General features: G+C 39.5%; 1 protein-coding gene across 3 annotated transcripts; it reads right to left on the reverse strand.

The window, feature by feature from the left end:
- Positions 1–2,676: 2,676 nt before the first annotated feature.
- Positions 2,677–18,620, reverse strand: GOLGA5 (golgin A5). Of its 3 annotated transcripts, none has more exons than XM_072338683.1 (13): positions 18,353–18,529; positions 17,063–17,672; positions 14,713–14,934; positions 13,466–13,685; positions 12,823–12,946; positions 11,809–12,012; positions 10,748–10,918; positions 9,976–10,104; positions 8,084–8,182; positions 6,854–7,079; positions 5,854–5,959; positions 5,511–5,574; positions 2,677–3,997 (listed from the first exon to the last, which is right to left on the reverse strand). In XM_072338683.1, exons 2-13 carry the CDS (start codon positions 17,622–17,624, stop codon positions 3,917–3,919), a joined length of 2,208 nt encoding a protein of 735 aa, XP_072194784.1. In that variant the 5' UTR covers positions 17,625–17,672; positions 18,353–18,529; the 3' UTR covers positions 2,677–3,916. The 3 variants fall into 3 exon arrangements, with proteins under 3 accessions (XP_072194784.1, XP_072194785.1, XP_072194783.1); XM_072338684.1 differs by having other exon boundaries at positions 2,681–3,997; positions 18,501–18,620; XM_072338682.1 differs by having other exon boundaries at positions 2,681–3,997; positions 18,407–18,547.
- Positions 18,621–19,571: the final 951 nt, after the last annotated feature.

Genomic DNA, 19,571 nt, shown 5'->3' on the forward strand with positions numbered 1-19,571 from the left:
CTATATTCAAAGAAACAGTCTGTTCTAAGGCACTAAACTGTCAAGAAGGGGGAAAAATTCAACAAAACAGTAGCAGTTGGTAATGCAAGCACCTAAATTTCCTGTCTGTGTCTTGACAAAGCCGCAGATTGAGTCATGTTTCCTGACATATTAATAAAATGGTTCAGCGCGTGGGAAAGGGGGAGCTGCTGGTGTTTGTTCCTGCAGAGGAAAAACAGAGAAGAACCTTGGAGTCCGCAGAATTTTCCAAGCCCGTTCCTCTTTGCTTATTTAAGGGCTTTGTTTTTATAAATAAAGGGGAGTTTACAGAGATAGGAAGACAATAAAAGCCACTGCCATTTCCTTGCTTGTTAGCTCTGTATAAAGGTGACGGGCTAAACAAAATCATCCATGTCCTCATAATATTCCCAGTTCGATTGCTTGCAAATAAAGCAGTTTAATAAAGGCTCAGATATACAAATGCCACATGGCCATATTGACAGGAGCAAGGGAAAGAAGAACACAGTAATCATGTTAACTCTATCCCTCAGATTAATTAGCTAGATAAAACGCGCATTTACCTCATTCTGGACAGAAAAATATCAATTACCTACCAGCAATTTAGACAGGCATGCTACTCCTAAAAGCCAGACCCAGCTGATCCTAACTCACCAGGAAAGCTGAGCCCTGCAGCCTTGCAAAGGACAAACTCCTCCTTCTCCACAACACCGGGTCACCTTCGTTCATCTCCAGAACGCAGGGAGCTGGTTCAGGAGGCCACGGATCCCTGTTACTGCCCCTCATAGACCCAAGTATTTTTGCAGAGAACTCAGCATACCCATAGTTAAGAAAGCCCACAATCTGGGCTATTTGGCTTGGTTTCACTGTACTCCCACAGCTTGTGCAGATGGGTGCCACGTTCCCTCAGGGAGGTTAGACTGAATGCATTGCTAACAGCTGTCCTGATCCAACCGTGGAGGAAAACCGAAACCAAACTTCTACAGGTTGATGATACTGCAAACATATTTTTACAGCTATGCTTGGAAGAGTCCAAGGGAAAAAAATACATGGAAAATGATACTTCTATGTAGCTGCTCACCTGAACCGAGTATCAATGAAAAATGAAGCCATAGAAGCATAGAATCATTTGAGTTGGAAGGGACTTTTAATGGTCATCTAGTCCAGCTCCCCTGAAATGAACAGGGACACACACAGCTTCATCAGGTAGCTCAGAGCCCCATCTAGCCTGACCTTAAATGTCTCTAAGGACAGCCTTGTTGCCCTGTTTATAGCCCCATACGGGTTGGGCTCACACAGCCCCAAACAAAGTGGCAGCTGCATGGATTGCTTTTATTAAACTATATATATATATTCATATATATATAGTTGTTGGTTTTTTTGCATAATTGATCTCTGCATAAACCTTTGTGAACTAGCAGATGCAGGAAGTTCAAACCAATGCTTTCAGTAACCTTGGATGAATGATAGTCACATATAACTGATACCAGAGATCACACAGCTCTGCTGCCTTTCTGAAGTAAAGGCTGAAGAAGTCCCTGTTTGAGCAGCTTCTGGCCATCTGAATGTCGCCAAGTTCAAAATCATGTCCCACCAAGTCAGCAGGGCCCAGAGGTTTAGGTGGTACTACCTGGGAAAGCCTCATCCTGCACATCCAACTTGCAGAACCTGACATGCAGTTCAAGCTAAGCTGGCTTTGTTGTACCAGGAGGTTTTGAACATCAGAATGAACAGCTGGGAAAATACTCAGCTCTGCTGTTGGTTTCATCTGCTGCATCTGTGGGGTGGGGAGAGGAGGGGGAGGAAAAAGCGTGCAGAGCTGTGGCAGTAGGAGGGAAATGTGAGGCTCCCTCCCAGGGATGCTGCCAGGAGATGGCATGCTGACAGACAGGGGTCTCCAGCGGCACCCACATACTGCTGTATTTCATAATTAGAAAATAGAGTATGTTTTCCAATTACAAATTAAACATTAATTGGGAACTGTTATGCTTTCTTGCGAATAAAGATATGAAAACAAATGCTTTCAAAAAGCTTCTTAATTTTGTAACTAGAGTAATTCAGGATTTAATTACTGCTTGAATTTACATACAAATAATCTATGTTCCGGATTTCTGTAGGACACTGGTGTTGATAACTTTCTTATAAGCTCTTGAGAAAACAAGTGCTGATTCCCCCCTTGTTACCTGCAGTCAGTAAAGTCACTTCCTTTCTGCAGGGTGTCAGTAACACATGTGTGACCTAAGACAGCAATCCAAGGCAGGGATCAGGTCTACGCAGTCATGGTGGGTTAAGCGCACCATAACATGATAGCCCCTAAATAAGACTCGGTGCTTGGGATATCCTTCCATCACTTAAGACGGAGGCTAACGGAAGCTCCTTGCTCATGCCAAAGCCATCTGTTCCGGCAGGCAGCCTCCTGACACCATTAGGAGCAGCTGCTGGCTGCTGGCCTTACATCACCTCTGACCCAGTGCCCCAGCAAGCTCAGCACAGGCAGCAGGTGACACCGGGGACAGGCTTTAATCCCAGGCAGGAATTGCATCTTACCCTTTGACTTAAAATCTGACATTTCTATGCAGGGAGGCTCCACGACAGGATCTTGTACATTCTTATACTGCACCACGTGTAGCTCATTAAAATGAACTATAGGAGAAATATCAGCAAATATCACAGAGGGTAGGGACGCCTTTTGAAAACTCTCTGTTTTATTACTTAATCCATCAGAACACTCCAGTTTCCCTGCAGGACCTGAGTCAGGCATTTTTCCTCTGTAACATTTCCATAGGAGACAGCATGACAGGCTCTGAGTACAGGACCAAGGCTTAGTGTGCTCAAGTCATGTGAGAGCTGAACTGTCTTCACCAGTACATCATGACCTTGCTCTGTGGTACTACTATAGCAAGAACTGATAGTTAAGGATGCCACTGCCTAATGACAGTACTATTACAGTAGGTTTGGATTGAGCTTATGGGTTTTACAACATGGATTTGATGAGGTGTGTTTATTATCACATTTGGAAGCGTTTAGACATGAGAATTGTTTGACATTATACAAAAAAATAAAATCACAGAAATAGTTTAATTAAGTATCTAAAGTTACAGAAAATAAATATTTCAGTGAATATAAGATCTGATTGAGACACATAGCAATAAGAGGTATACAAGAAAATGTAGTTAAAATACATACATCCCAAGTGGGAAAGGAAACACCATTTTTCCTGAAAAGTTGGAACCTTCTGTCTTCAACTCACCGCTTGTCTCTCTCTGATAAAGCTCCACTACCAACATTCCAAAAGGCAGCCCACCAACCAGCTGATAGGAATACATCTGTTGCACTAGAAGTACAAAGCTAAGAAGAATGTATACTACTTTATTTTTCAATGTATTTACAAAAAGATATTGCACCAATCCAGGCATCTTTTTTTTCAGTTTAACAAGTGAAGGAAAAGCCTACTATTTACAGAGATAGAAACAGAAGTGCAAAGTAAGACTGAAAGAAAAGCAGAAAGAATGAAGTTTATTTAATTGCTAAGTACAGTCTGCTACTTGACCATAGCCCACGGCCTGCATTACCTAAAGTAGTTGTACCTTGCTTATCTGTAACTTCAGAAAGCCTTGCATTTCTCTATAGATGCAAGCTGATCTTTAACACTAACCATGAGAAGGTTTATGTAAAATGTAAAGGCTAAACTTAGCTTAACTTAATATCTTTATTTCACCAGCAAAGGGATGCTCGTTTAGGTAAATTGGTAAAGCTACATAGTATTACATGTGTATTTAAAAAGTAGTGATAAATCAGGCATGATGGTTTTCATTCTTTGTAAACACCATGAAGAAGTCTGTCAATATATCCGGACTGATTATCCTAAATACAGCGCCAGTCCAAATTACACCAGCACAGCACACAGTCGTGTCTCGGTCTATCTGCCACTGGGGCTATCGTGATGCATTTCTGGGGTATAAGTAAGGAGAACAATCATGACCCAAAGATGAAGCAATGCCTGGAAAAAGAGAATTAAGAGTTAACTTAGCACACACAATTGTTGTTTATGGCAATGCAAGCATGTCAATGTAAGTGGAAAAATCAAATTGTATAAAAAATACTTAAGCAAAACATTTCTACTATTTTTACTTCTAAGAACTAATTCTTATATGCTTAAAGAAATGTTCAGATTCTGAACAAGCCATTCACAGAAAGCTTATTAGATTTCACACAAACAGCAAAAATAATTGCACAGAATCCAGGCTTCTTTATGCCCTCTACCTTCTTTCCATCCGTGCATGCCCAGCAAAAACTTCAGCTGTTCCCCCGGTACCCAGCCCAGCCCGTGGACACCACATGACATGACCTGTCCAGTGACAGATAAGCTGATATTCCTGTGCCACCTGGCTGACATAAGACAGAGTAAAACTCGGAGTTCTACTTTCCTTCTCCCTACCACAAACGCAGTTTAGTGATATTTTTAATAAACACCACAGAAATGTTAATCATCATTCAAACTTCACTGAAGTTACATGTTAGAATACATTTTGCAACGAGAGATAATTGACAATACCTATGGCACATATCCTTGAAAAATAATAACCAAAACCTAAACATTAAAATTACAGCCATAGTAACCAAGATTCCAGCTGAAAAAGGCCCAACATATGGCTCCTGTGCAACCATTACTGAGTAGCTCAGGCAGCAAAGTTCTTCAGTATCACAGTATAAAGCATTTCATTCACAGATTCTGAAGTCTTAGTCATGAGTAGGAAGAAAAAGAGAAGTCAGGAATTAAATCGCCCTGTTCCTTCCAGTACTTAATAGGCTGGAAGAAGAAATCGAAGGGGAAACTTGTCATTACCTTTATTTACATGCACCTCTCAGCCTTACTGAAATAGTGACAGCTGTCCTTAGAGACTCTGTTTAGAAAATTCCTTGTGTGTTCTCAAGCAACTCATCCTCTTTCATTTCAAAGACTCGATAAACAATTTCAGTCAGGGCAGACTGCGCGCCTACCTTGCTACAGTTCATTTCAACTAACAGACACCTACCCTCTAGTGGTAAAGGAAGGGATCTCATGTTCATAATTTTTTTGTTTTCTCAATTTTTATCCCCTGGTAGATTTCTATTATTGGAATTTTAGCAAAAATAAGTCATTTTTTCAGCCACTACAGTAGCACAATCATTAATCACTGAACAAAAGTGGAGGGCCAAATATTGAGAACACCCATAAAAGAAGTCAACTTTCCAACATCGGCGCACGCAGGTCACGACATTATTTTCAATTCTCACTCCACTTTCAACACTCTTCTAAAAGGTATTTACATCCCTGTCCTTAAGAGTTCCATACTAGGATTCATAAGAAAAACTGAGAACTAGCAAGCAACACGACTCCAAAATGCTGTTTTGAAAATACTATTTAGTCTACTAAAAAACCCTGAGTTGTTAATTGCACAGTACATTTAAGACGTGCTTCATAAACTGGCAACAGAAGTCTTGAATTATATTCTTAAAGAAATCTTGCTTACCATGTAAATTATAACAAAGATTCTGGCTATAGGATACCGCCTTAGAAAGATTCCCAGCCGAATGCTATGCAAGAGAAAAACAAAATGCACAAGTCAGCACTAAGCAGTAAGATCTTCTTCCTCTCATTCTAATTAATCACAAACTCAAACTCTACGCCTGTTTCTGACCTGAATTTTACTTCATATCATAGAATCACTCAGGTTGGAAAAGACCTCAAAGATCATCAAGTCCAACCGCAGCCTAACCATATAACCATATATACATGAGTGAGAAAATTCAGAATGCAGACTACTAAAACTCTTCTCCTAAACCAGAAGATGCATTTTCTTGTCATGTTCTTACCTAAACTGATCTATGCTACTAGCAGCTTTGCGAACTCTCCCATACATTCCTGCTATGTTGGTATCCACATCACTGAAAAGGACAGGAACATTACGCATACGAGCACCTATTTGAAGGGAAGAAACAACAACAAAAATCTCATTAGTGTAAAACCACTTGGAGTTGCTAAGTAAAAAGTAAATTGGAGCTTATAACAAACACACATAAAAAACAAAAATAGTGATTCATCTGATTTGTTATTGCTATGTTGCTGGAGGCAGGGAAGTGTGTTACAAGGGCAGGGATTCCTGATAAGCTTACAATTGAGTTAAGCATCAGTTCAACTTAGTATATTCAAAAATGTACTGTAGTTAACTGAATGGACATTTTGGTTTTGGATTCTAATATGTAATAATAGTTCTTTTATTAGGTGTATAAAATAATGGGTTTGATACTGTCATCCCATTTACCTGTATGTCTCATACAGTAAAACTGAGAGCACTGCTGATACTAACTTGTATCCTCCACACATTTACTTATTATTTACACTTTTAATACGCATCAACTTTATTTTATAAAGATTCTCAGACTGCTACCTTTGTGCAACTAAAAACAAGCCAGAAGGAAAATTCTGTTCAACACTCGAAAGGAAGTGCACTGTTCACATTCAGCACCCCAAACCTTTTTACAAGACAGCAAATACTGCCTGCTTCTGACATTTAGTTTGAACCTAAAAAGAGAGATTTATTTCCACCCATGACAGGATTTGTAAATAAGGTTGTTCTAATAGTGCCACAATATTAAGAATTAAACTGACTTCATTAAGGTTACTTATAAAGAAGAGCTTTTATTCAACTGTTTTTTATATAGATTGCTACTGAAAAAGTCTCTGCTATAAGCACCAGATTTTCACACTTCTCTTTTTCCTTTATGAACTCAGATGTTCAGGGAAAAGCATTAGAAAATACAGAAACCTGCAATGCAGAAAGGAGACCTCTTAATGTTATCGTTCCTTATTTACCTTCAGTGCCATCGATTCCTGCCATGTTAATGGAAGGCCCATTAGTACTACTGCCTTGGAAAGCCTTCAGCTGATGCTCGAGCCGTTCCAGTTGATAGACAAGTGAGTTTTTCTCTGTGCTCAGGCTCTCTAACATGGTCTGCTTCTGAATAAGTGTTTCTGTCAGCTGATGAAGGCGATTCTCTAATTCAGTTTGACTACTACTACTAAGAGCTTTGTTTGTGAGCTAAAAAACAAAGCAAAGGAAAAAATGAGAACATGTTCAAAATCTGACCAATGTGACTCGTTACAGAAGTGGTCTGCTCCCAAAATCTAAGCCCCCAAGAACAACTTATCACATTCACAGGACTTCTATGGGATAATAATATCCAAACCATCACTGGTGAGAGCAATGAAGGAGAAAATCAATTTCAACGGTTGTTAAAACAGGATTTTTCATGGGGGAAAAAAAAAAGCAGCTTAAAAATGTATTTGTATGTTTTCCACTTCTAACGTTATAAACATTTCCATGTGAACATAAGATTTACCATAAAAAGGAATGCTATGTCTCAGAGCCAAGTTTAAATGCATGACAATCAGATAATCAATTTCCTCTTACTTTCAGCATTACACAGTGAGCACATAAAATATTTTCAAGTGAGGAAGGGAATGCTCAGTACAAACAAGGAGCGTCTGCCCAAGGAGGCTGAGAAGACTGATGCTATCACAATGTTCCAAAAGGGATTAGACTGGTTTAAGGAAAACAGTTCCATAAACATCCTAACTTAGGGTCTCTAATTCACCTAAGAAAACCACAGATGCTGAGAGAGCGCAAGGGAATAAAGACAGTGTCCAGGCTCACACTGTCACTATTCAAGATAAACAGCTATCTGTTGGATACACAGGCAACTCGTCTGAATAACATCTTAAGTTTCTATGCACAATTAAAAGAATTTCCAAAGAAACAGTCATGACCAAACACCAACGGCATTTTTTAGTTGTGTCCATGAAGCACACAACAGGTCTAGCTGGATCCCAGGTTACTCTCGGAAGACAAAAGCACATGTAATCATAAAATTAGACAATTATTTCATGGTTCCTGCCCTCTACTCTCCACACTTAAAATTCTATTCTGCAGAGCAAACGAACACATGCTAAATTATTAGTAGTCCCTATGTGCCTTTGGTTTAGTTTAAGCAAATTAATAATTTCCAGCATTGTTTTCATAAGTGAATGTCATGCTTACAGTACCTGATTTCTGAGCTTCTGAATTTCTTCCTCTCTGTCTTTTATTCTGCTTTGCAAAGTATTCTTTGTTCGATATAATTCTTCCTCAGTATAACGGAGTTCCTATGAAATACATCACAATCAAAGATCTCATTTTCATATTTACTTAAATACTTCAAAAGGTATTCTCGTATCTAAAATTACAGATAAGTAACACAGGATAATCTGATATAAACTAACAGTTTATATAATCTAGAAGCATCTGGCTAACACTGAGAAAAAAATAAGAGAGCTGAGTATGAAGACAGAACCTAGAAGATTGTAAAATCCTTTCGGAAAGACTGACTTAATGTAAATACTAGCCCAGACCAGCTTATACTGACACACTTCCACTGGGAACATGATTTGCTTTATTGTCCTCATATTCTCATTGTTTATTACATTGCTATCCTTAAGTGACACTGTGTAACTTAAAGAATTAGGAAATACCAATGGGAGGGGAGGAGGAGGGAAAAAAAAAACTCAGTTCTGAAAAGGAGCCCATCAATCATAAAAATAAAACCAAGGGGGTATCTTCAAAATTAAAAAAATCTTGGCATATTTCTCTTTAACTTTGTGAGCATCACAAACCTTCCTTAAAAGTTTAAGATAAATTAACATAATAGAGGGAGAAAGAAAAGCAATATTAGCAAGAAACAACGAACAGCAAAACTAACAGTAAGTTTTCTTACTCCCAGGATTTAGTGGCTACGTTAACTCCCATTTAAAGACCCATCATACTTATCTTTTAAATTACAACTGCCTTCAAATCACTGCGCCACTTCAGCTATCAGCTGCTACACAAGACAGCTGATTGTACTTTTCCTTTAAGCCATCAGATATACAATAAATAACCTCTACTTATTTTCCAACGTCAGCCTCACAAGCTTTACAGCAAGTTAGAGCAATTCTCCAATAGAACAGGCCACTGTTGCATTAAGTAGCAATGCAAACAATCACTTTAAAAGCACCTATATACCATGTCATCAAAAGGAATATCATTTTCTATAGCAACTGGCTTCACCTCGCTTCTTCTATACATGGCATTAAATCTAAATATACTCATCAGAAGGGCAGGAGTAACGTGATATAATCTACCATCTGCTTTGATATAACCATCAACTATCTATCAAAAGCAGACATCAACTTCTGCCTTTTAATTAGTTCAAGCTGCTAGCATCTCATTCAAATGTAACTTTTGAAAGGACAGATAATCCTACAAGATAAATTGTTCCTAGCAAATACAGCACACTCACCTGCTTTCCTCATCAATACTCTTCACATGAACTTTTTTATTTTTAAAGGACATTTTAATAGTCTGCAAAACATTGGTCTGATCTACATAATATTTTGCTTGTTAACACAAAACATAAGAGTGAGGTTTTTTTCCCCTCTTCCTAGCACAGCACAGCTTAAGAAGATGATACAACCTGACTAAATTCACTAGTACTATTTCATTAACAATTTGCCTTACACAGTAGTTTGGAATCCTACATAGAATTTGATCACAGCAAATACAATTGTAACCTTTATTATTAAGTTTCTTGACATAAATCCAAGTTACTACCACATCCCTGTTGCTGGGTTGTCCCCCTGCTAATTAAAATTTAAGATCATTATCAATTTTGGTCGCTCTCTAGGGTCTTGTTTATTCTTTAAAAAAATGCTGAGATCTCTATTCAGTCAGGATTACTGCTTAGTCCTGGTTGCACTTTGGCCTTTTGGCATTCACTAGGATTTGGGAAATTTTCTTGGAATACTAGAAGAAAAAAAACCCTCAAATACCACGCAAGCTACTCTCTCATTAATTCAAATGCTTTACCGAAGGCAACAAATAGGCCCAAAACAAGACCCATCAGCTTTCAAGCATTCTTTACCTGCTTCTGCCGTTCTAGTTCAGCTTCTGCCTCCTGCTTGGCCATTTTATGTGCTGCTATTTGCTCTTGTAGGTCTTGAAGCTGTTCTCTCACTGACTCAGCTTCACTTACCTGCTGAGTCTCCATATCCTGAAATGAACAGAAACGTTACTATTTCACTAACATTCAAACAGTACTGCAATCTGTCATCACTGAATGCAGAAAGCGTTGCTTCTCCAATATTGATTTCAATAAAAAAGAAAATGAGAGTAAATTAAAGACACCTGCTCATTTTATATAAAATATTATAATAATATCAATAAGATAAATGCATTTTGTAAACATGAGAAGACTTCAAGTGATCTCTTTTTCACTTCTGCTGTTTAGATGCTAAAACTGTGTAAAGCAGAGGCTTGTGCACAGCTGCTGGGTTGAGTCAATTATGCCACAGCTGATTCACATTTCAGTTGTTTCAAGGATTAGTAGCAGCTCTTGCAGAAGATAAAGGTGAAATCTACAGAAGTAACCAGGCTTGTTTAGAAAGAATTACTTATTTCAAAACAAGTGCATAATAGAGTGGGAAAAGAAAATGGTATCGATAATACTCCTCCCACCAGAGAATATGAAAGGAAAATGGTTATCTATAAGCATTTACCCCACAGCTGAGAAAAAGCTGGCTTGGTTTTAATACTTGTTCAAATGAATATTAGAAGTGACAGCCCTAAAGCACACACAAAAAACAGTCTTTTGTGCATGGCTAACTACACATAGGTGTGCACACAACCATAGCTACCTGCAGCTCCGTTCTCATCTGCTGTATTTGTCCCATTAGTTTTTGTATTTCTTCTCTTTGAGTGTCACGCTCGTGCCTCAGTTCCTCTAGTTCCACTGTGCTTGCAGTCTGGCTATCCAGACCTTCAATACCAGAGCCTTCTTTTAGGCTGTTTATCAGCTTTTCTTTAGACTGAAATAATAAATCAAAATGTTATTGTCAGGACTATTTCACAAGTGCTCACATAAAACACATTAAAAAATTGCTCTAAATTTCCTATGTAGATTTACCTTAAAAGAACTGCATTATCTGTTCTTTCAGATGAGTCAAAAATAACTCTACACATTTTAAAATGGAAAATGCTTCCCCAATAACCATTTCTCAAATTTTCCGTATGTCATGAGACGGGATGTACTGAAAGTCTGTGTTATCAGAGGACGAGTAAAGCTTTACTCTTTAGAATTGTGTGGAATGTTAAACATGTCAAAGATAAAAATTCTGCCTTTCCAGTTAATGTAAGAGAATACAGACACTGAAGACAATGATTTAGTCCAGCCTTTCTCCTGTCAACAAAGCCAAATAAAAGCCCAAATCAGCAATATCTTTTTTGGGAAACAGAATAAACACACACAACTTTCCAGAACACATAAAAACACCTTCTTTGGTTTACGCAACTATCTGCTATGCTTCAGCCTCAAGCAGAATAAAGCAATTTTCTTGACACAAGAACATTGGGTGCAGACAAACGATAGGTTACATTTGTATTCATCTGCCTAAGATCAGACTCAGGGACAGGGGACACAGTGACAGATGCTATAAAATAAGCGCAGTGGTTCACTTGGGTTTTTAAGTTCAGGACCTGAACTTCCATTTCATAATTTAGCTCAATCTGTCAACAAAAATTTTAGGAGGTACAAAATGCAGACTAGCAGCTGTTCTAAATCAGTATCACTATTGATTCACCCCAAAACATATTACAGATAACATGGAAAAAAAAGATTAAAATACTTGAAGAATAACATCCTGAAAAAAAAAAAATCAAGCATACAAATCAAACTGAATTCCTTTCAACAAATGCTTACTTGGAGTATGCGAGTAGCTTTTTGTTTATAGTCCACCAGTTCCTGTTTTGCAGATTCTAGCTGGTTTTTAGTTACTTTGACTTGGTGCTGAAGCTCATCAGCTCGCTTTTTCTCATCTAAATACCTTTTTTCTGCAACCGTTACCCCTTCTGCCAAATTCTGACGTTCTGCTTCCATTTTACTCAGACGTGCTGCAAACTCATTCTATTAGCAATGAAAAAAAAACAATATTTTGTGTTTAAACACAATCACAACTTTAACCTAGAAATAAGAAAGAGAATTTAAAAGCAACTACATTTGAAGTATCATTTCACATCGACTGTGTCCAACTTGCATATGCATAAATGCTGTGTGGAAAGAAATTCTGCTAGCCTGAGAGAATACTATATGAGTACATAGCAAAAATATGCATTTCTTTGCCACCAGAAGTAGATCTTTCCATTTACACATGTTTGGTAAACAAAAAGCAAGCTATCCCTCAACAAAAATAAATAAATCAATCATAATGATATTTTTGTTTAAAGAAGAGAAATGAAAAAACAGTAAGGATTTTCACAGACGTTAGTACACATAATAAAGGCCAAGCTAAATGAAGAATGCATAAAGTCTCTAGCAATATACGCTTCCACATTCACACCACAGAAGGGACCACCCCGTCTAACATTCTTAAGATTGCATATTAAAATTGTAGGGTCAGGCAGGAGACAACACGGCATGGAAAATCAAATTGACTGCTACTTTAAAGTATGTTTTCACATAAAAGAAATAGTGAAAAAAAAAAACAAAACACCTTCCTCTTCAGAATCAATTCTCAAAAAAATTTAATCATAAAGCTTTCAAAATAGCACATAAGAAGTAAACTAGCATAGCAAGGATACTCAGTGGAGCAGAAGGCACACCTTTCCAAGCTTAGTATCCTGAACAGGAACTAGTCAAGGGGAAGAGAGAACAGTTAGAACCTCACAGACTTGATCTCACAAGCAGAGAAACTCCTCCATAGTCTTCCCATCTAACCTGCATTTGTTTGTAACTTTCTTGCTCTCGCTTCAGAGTGGAGTCTGCATCACGCAGCCTATCCTGAAGGGTTTGAAGGGCTTGATTTTGCAAACTGCTACCTTCACTGTGGTCTTGTATTATTCTGAAAAATATACATATTAATTGAAGTAAAAAATCCAGTATGATTTTAAGGCACAGATATGACTGCCTTTAGTAACAGCCTTGAAAATGTACCCAGTAAATTAGTGAACCTGGCTGCCTAACATAACTCATCCAGTCCCAATATGAAGTATTCAATTTCAGATTCATGTCCCAGCAAAAAGACAAAGAAGCCTCTACATCTGAGGATAAGCAAATGTAATTTTCAAGACAGAAACATTTCTTCAGATCTTAAGCTTCAAGCCTCTGACAAAAACATAAATGTACTGTATACAATTTGTTTCAATATTCAGGTGATAATCGCTCTTATTCATTTGCCCAGTTTCTAATGCCGGCTGTGATATAACGAGCTCAGAGCAAACTTCAACATTCAGATTTCAAATTTTGATAGCATCTCCCCACATTAGTTCATTCATTTTTACCCTTAAAGAGACTAAACTACACGGAGTTTTCAAGCTTACTGCTACTTGCAAAGTAGTGAAGTCTGAAATTAGGGAAGTACCGTGATTTTTCACTCTGCAATGCTTCCAAAGCTTCTGTCCGAGAACTTAAGAGCTGATCAGCTTCTTGCAACCGTACTTTGAGCACAGCTAGCTGGGAGTCCTTGGCACCAACAGCTTCTGTCAGATCATCAACTTGAGCTCGAAGTTCTCTGACTATCCTGTCATTCTTAGAATGGTCAACGTTCCACTTCTCTACTCGTTCCCGGGATTTGTTCAGTTCTACAAAGTAAAATATTTATTTGAAGTTTTTAAAAACAGATCGTGATCAGGTTTTTTAAACGCTCAGGATGTGCACACCAAACTTCCTAAAGGAAGAGATCAAATACAACCAAGTCAAAGCAATTCTGAAACTTTAGGAGGTACCAAAAAGTAACAAATACCAGATTTTGGCTGTCAGATCATGAATGACTAAAAAAACGGTGTCAAAACGCATTTTCATTCTGTCTTGAAGCTGACAATCTGTCTTAACCCTTGCAATGAAATACTGTTGAATAGCCCTGTGTGAGCAAACCTTTGGAAACCTCCGCAGAAAGCATCTAATTCAACACTACATGACAACAAGACCAACCTAAATAAAAGCAGACAATTACGATGTTAAAATGATACCTGAATATTTACTGCGACCTTGTTTTTAATCAAAGTTCACATGTCAAACTTCAGTGAAGAATAAATTCTGCAGCTTACAAAGTTACTTTAAAAAAAACAACAAAAAAAGCAGTCCCTCAGTTGTGTGCCTAACTGAGGTACTTTGCCAGGTATTTTATCGTTTGTTTTCATACTCACATCTGTTATGTGTCATTTCATGTAGCCTTGAATAAAAAGCTACTGTAGACACACAAAAATACTCAAGCTGAGATTTTTACCAGCCATCAGCTACAGACAGAAAGCAGTCAGATTTCAAGCTCTTAAAGACATTTATTTGTAACTATTTTGCAGGAAACTTTAAAGGCAGAAAAAAAATATATATTAATGCTTAATACTTGCTAGTATTAAGATGTAAGTGTTGGAACTAACGCAACTACATCACTTTCATCAACATGTGTGTTATTTTTGTAGTTGAAGAAGACTCCCAGTTTCTCTCAACTCATTATTTTGAAAACCAAGAATCATTTTGCCTAAGTCACACATGCAGATTTATCTAAGAAGACTTTAATATAAATATAAAACTAACACAAAAATAGCATTGCTTCCCAGTTTACCAATATTTTCACAGTATGTTACCAGTTTAGTTTCCAAACTATGATACCTTCTTGCGTTTCTTTGGATCTCTGAATTAATGAAGCCATTTCTTGATTTAAAGATTGCACTTCATTCCGCAACAGCTGATTCTCTAGACGAAGGTTGGACAGCTCATGTGATTTTACATCATCATTAGCTGAAAGGCCAGGATTAGTTACTGCACTTAGTGATGAATCCTTCGTGCCATCCACTTGGGTTCCCAGTCCAGAATCTGAGCTGTCTGGAGTTTCTGTACAGAGAAATGCAAGTTAGAACTGATCTAACCATTTGTAGGTCTGTATTGGTGGTTGAATGCACTTAATCTAATTTTAAAAAGTCAAAATAGCTTATATTAGAATATAACATATTTTTTGTGTCAAACCTAAATATGTAATCTGGCCACAGAGCTGTATGTTTTAGCTACCTTTATGTAAAAAGAGTGTTTCATGAACCTTCAGTTGAAACATCATCTTACTGATGATTCTGCATCAGTAACAATTCTCTCAAAACATGCTTTTAAAATTCACTTTTAAAAGGCAATATAGAAATTTCTGATGCAGTCTGAACAGAACTCACTTGAAGGGGGAAACTTACAGCCCTTCCTCAGCACACACATGGTACTGGATTAGTGCTCTGAAATTAATGCAGCCACTCTAGCAGTGCTGATCGCTATGTGCAGGCAGCTGGAGGATTTGCATCAGTATTAACAGAAAGCAACACAGCACACAGTGAACAACCAAACAATGCAAAAACATTCCTTCTGAATTCATTGGGCCCCAGATCGACAACTGTTGAAAATCCATGGGGACAGACTACAGCAAATTCAATGCCAGACTGCAGTTTAGCTGTCACACCATTTTCTTTGCTCTGTGATTATCAATCCACTCCACCTTCCTAGCTGCCACTGCAACAGGTTTCATGAGCCACAGCTCATCAAGGAGATGGAACAGACTGGGAATTCCTAACAGTGTACCAGCAAGTAACCACAGTGACTGAAAAATGTATTCCATGTTTTCTCCAATCCCTTTCCTATTGAAACATTTTTAAGAAGTATTCCTTCCTTCCTTTTAATTTATTTACATAATTTTGAAATTATCAATCTATTTTCATTCCTTTGTCTGGAAAACTTGAGAGTCCAATGAAGCTAATAAAGCAAAAAATTATTCATTTATAGCAGAGTGTATCCAAGGCAACGTACATACTATAACATTCGTTACTTTTGTCTGTAACTAAAGGACCATAATCTGTTTCAACAGTTGTTATGCAGGACATAGATATGACTGATATATACAACTGACTTCGAAACTAGTGTGCTCAAACTCTACATATTAATCATGTGCTTCCTCACTTAGCAGCTCCAAGATGCAAACTCCACTGAAAAATTCAATGTACCACACTGAGCAAAATAACTGTTCCCCAAGCATCAGCTATCAAGGTACAACATGCTATATACCAAGCTCCGAACTACTTGATCTAGCTGTGGATGTCTCTGTTCATTGCAGGTGAATTGAACTAGATGACCTTTAAAGGTCCCTTCCAACTCTAAGGATTCTACGATTCTACAAGTCAAAAACTGGCACTGTGCTTTGCACGCACAAAGTACTGAACAAACAATATTCTAGCTACACTATTAGAAACACAACTATTTGCTTCAATTTTATAGAAGAAACAATAGTATAGGAAAGACTATAGACTGGAGAGCCAGACAGAGAATGAAAGCTTCTAACAGTTTCATTCTCCTTAGTAGACACTTGAGATTTTAACCACTTGGCCTGGAAACTGTTTCAGGTATCTGCAGTAATGCACTACTTCTGGCAAAAACTAAGCTCTGTCTATCTCACTTTCTCGTGCCTGTAGCTCAAGAGAAGCATATCCATCTCCCCACCATCCAAGCCAATAAAGTTTGACAGCTTTCCCATCTTCGACAGCAGAGCAGAGAGAAGCTGACACTGTATCAGGTGGGGCATTGGTAACAGCCAGAACCATTTACCAGCTGTAGCAAAAGTCACTTGCTCACATATGTGGCATCATAACAGGCAACAATGCCAGGCAAGGGAACAAATGCAGCAGTGCCAGAACCCACACTTCCAAGTGGGGATGCATGGATGCTGATGCAGCATCAGACCATGACTAAGGTGGGATGAGGTGAGCAGTAGCAATTAAGCAGATAAAGAACACAAAGGATTTAAGTGTCAAGTTATATAATCTGCCAAATTACTGTAATATCTAAGATTATTCTAGTGATGAAAAATACTTTACACATGTGATATATTGCTGCCACTAGATCTTTCATGAAGTGACAAAAAAGTCCTTTACCTAGCCTTACACTAGACACACAGGGGTGTAAAATATCTCTAGATTCAATATTATTAAACTACCATTGCTTTTGCTCCTGACAGAATTATCTTCAGTAGCCATTGCACTCTGTGTACCAGTAGATACAGAACTAATGCTTGAAGTCCGAGAGTGATTTTGAACAGGTGCCTTGCTCTTCTCTTTTTTAGAGTCCATCCTTGCATTAGGCTCTTTCTCAGAACTGTTGAGAAAATCAAACAGCAGCTCATCATCGGGTTCAGACTTTTTTCTCCTCACAAAATGTGAGGAAGCTCTGGATGTGGAAACACTTTCTACTGAAGAAGCAACTTCTGAATTTGTTCTACGCGCTGGTTTTACATTTGCTGTTCCTGCTAAGATCGTAGCCTTTTGGTTTTTAATGTTATCAGCTGCTGAGGAGATGTAGGCTGCTTTGGATGACGTCTGATATTTCAGTTCTCTGGCATGCGGGGACAATTCAGAATATTCACTGGCAGAGTCCAAGTTCTTGCTATCAAAAACTGCATTGCTTGCTGTGTCTTTTTTGCTCAGAGCCGATGCAGCTCCTTGATCAACTCTGTTGAGAAGATCCTCTGCCTTTCCAGCCAGATCAGCAAGCCAAGACATGATAAACAGCTGCCGATGAGCTCTACATCAAAATTTCAGGAACATATGCTGCAAAAAAGAATAATGTAAAGTCAGGCATTGAGAAGACAAGAAGTGTGGGCTCCTGAAAAACTGCTGTATTCATCTATTACTGCTGTAACTGTGTTAACACTTTCTTCCTACCAGCTTTGTATTTTGTTGTTTTTATGACTAATGGATATAAACCAATTTAGTTTCTTAAGATAATATACAAAAGCACATGGCTTTGCCATCAAACCACATCTGTTCCTAACATCAGCACCTGCTGATCCAACCTGTAAGCCAACCTGCAGCGGTAATAGAAAATAAAGTCTATTTGCAGCTGACAACAACCAGACCACGGTGGAGGAGGAAAACGTGTCAACCAACATATTACAGGAATGGATGGATGTGCGACACAAACATCTCTCAGACGCCTGACCTGCAGATTCCATCAGCTAGGTCAGAGGAAGGATCTTCCCTCAGAACAAACTGCTGCCTTGAGGAGCCCCTATGACAGCGACAAGGGGACGAGGAGCACCTCCCCGGCACTCTCACAGCCTGTGACAGGGCCCCTTCACCCAGGGCCCACCTGCGGAGGGCCCAACCCGGAGCCCGATAGCCGCCGTGCCCGCAGCAGGAAGCGGGCAGCGCAGCGGCCGTGAGGAGAAGCCGAGGTGACCGATCCCGCCCGGGCCTAACCCCTGCTCACAGCCCCGCCAGGCCCCCACCTCCAGCCGGCAGCCTTCAGGAGCTGCGGAGGCCTCAGCACAGCCCGGCCTCACCTCCTCCCAGCGCGAGGAACCCCCCAGCCCGAGCAGAGCGGCAGCCGGCAGCCAGCTCACAACACACGGCAAAACCCGGCCCGGCACTGCCCACCTTCCGGCAGACGTGGCCGGACCTTCCGGGTCGCTCCGCACGCATGCGTAAGAGGCGACAGGAGAGGCGTGAAGCCGCACGTTGCTGCAAGCCCCGCCCCTCCGCTCAGGGGGCACGGCCGGGCCGGGAAGGGGCGGGGCCTGCAACGCACTTCTGCGTTATGGCGGCAGGCGGAGCTGCAGCCCCGCTGTGCGCCGGGTCAGGCTGTTAAAACAGACGGGTAACCTCGAGCTTTTCTTGGCCAGGTTGATGCTGTGCAGGAGAGCGCTTGACAGGTGGCATCACCTGATTCTGGAAGGCAGCTTAAAACACCAAAGAACGCGGAACCAATAGGATATAAACCCCTCCACTCTGCCAGCACAATAAATGCAAATAACTGTGTTCTTCCATCCTGACCGCACAAAACTCTTCCCAGAAGCTTAATGTCCAGACTCGCCCTCGTCCTCCTGCAGCAACCTTTCCCGTATCCTCTTGCTGCAGTCTTTTGCACGTGTTTCTCCTGTATGATAACACCCAGATGACCCCGTTTCTGCTGAGCTTCCTTGAAAGATGCTGTGCAAGCCGTGCCGGCTCTTATTTGGATAACAGGCCTAAGGTTGTCTTAACTATTTTCTTTGAAGATCAAGTTTACATACGGTATTGTGACTAAGCTTAGAGGGGGCAAGAGGTGAGGTCAGCCCAAGGGCTTCCCATCTCCTTGCTCAGATGTATAAGAGAATCCTAGGGTTCCCACTGGTAAAGAAAGAACCTAAGCACTAAGTCCTTGTAATTTCCCAGTCTTCAGCTTCCTTTTCATAAACAGTCTCTGGGCTTTTTCGGGCTATTTCAAGGTGAGCCCTCGTGATTTTTCGGATACATTAAAACAACCCATTTCCTATTTCAAAACACTGTTATATAATTCAGAGATTTGCATGACAAGAACTGCTCTTGTGAACGCTCTAACCAAGAGATTTGGTATAAAGAACAACTTCAGCACTCTTTGGACAGATTTGGTCTATGGGGCAAGTTTCGCTTCCACTCAAAGGAGAAAAAGATATATATAAAAAAATGGCTTTCATTAAATGTGAACCG

This window comes from Excalfactoria chinensis, chromosome 5 (assembly GCF_039878825.1).
Source record: "Excalfactoria chinensis isolate bCotChi1 chromosome 5, bCotChi1.hap2, whole genome shotgun sequence".
NCBI lineage: Eukaryota > Metazoa > Chordata > Aves > Galliformes > Phasianidae > Excalfactoria > Excalfactoria chinensis.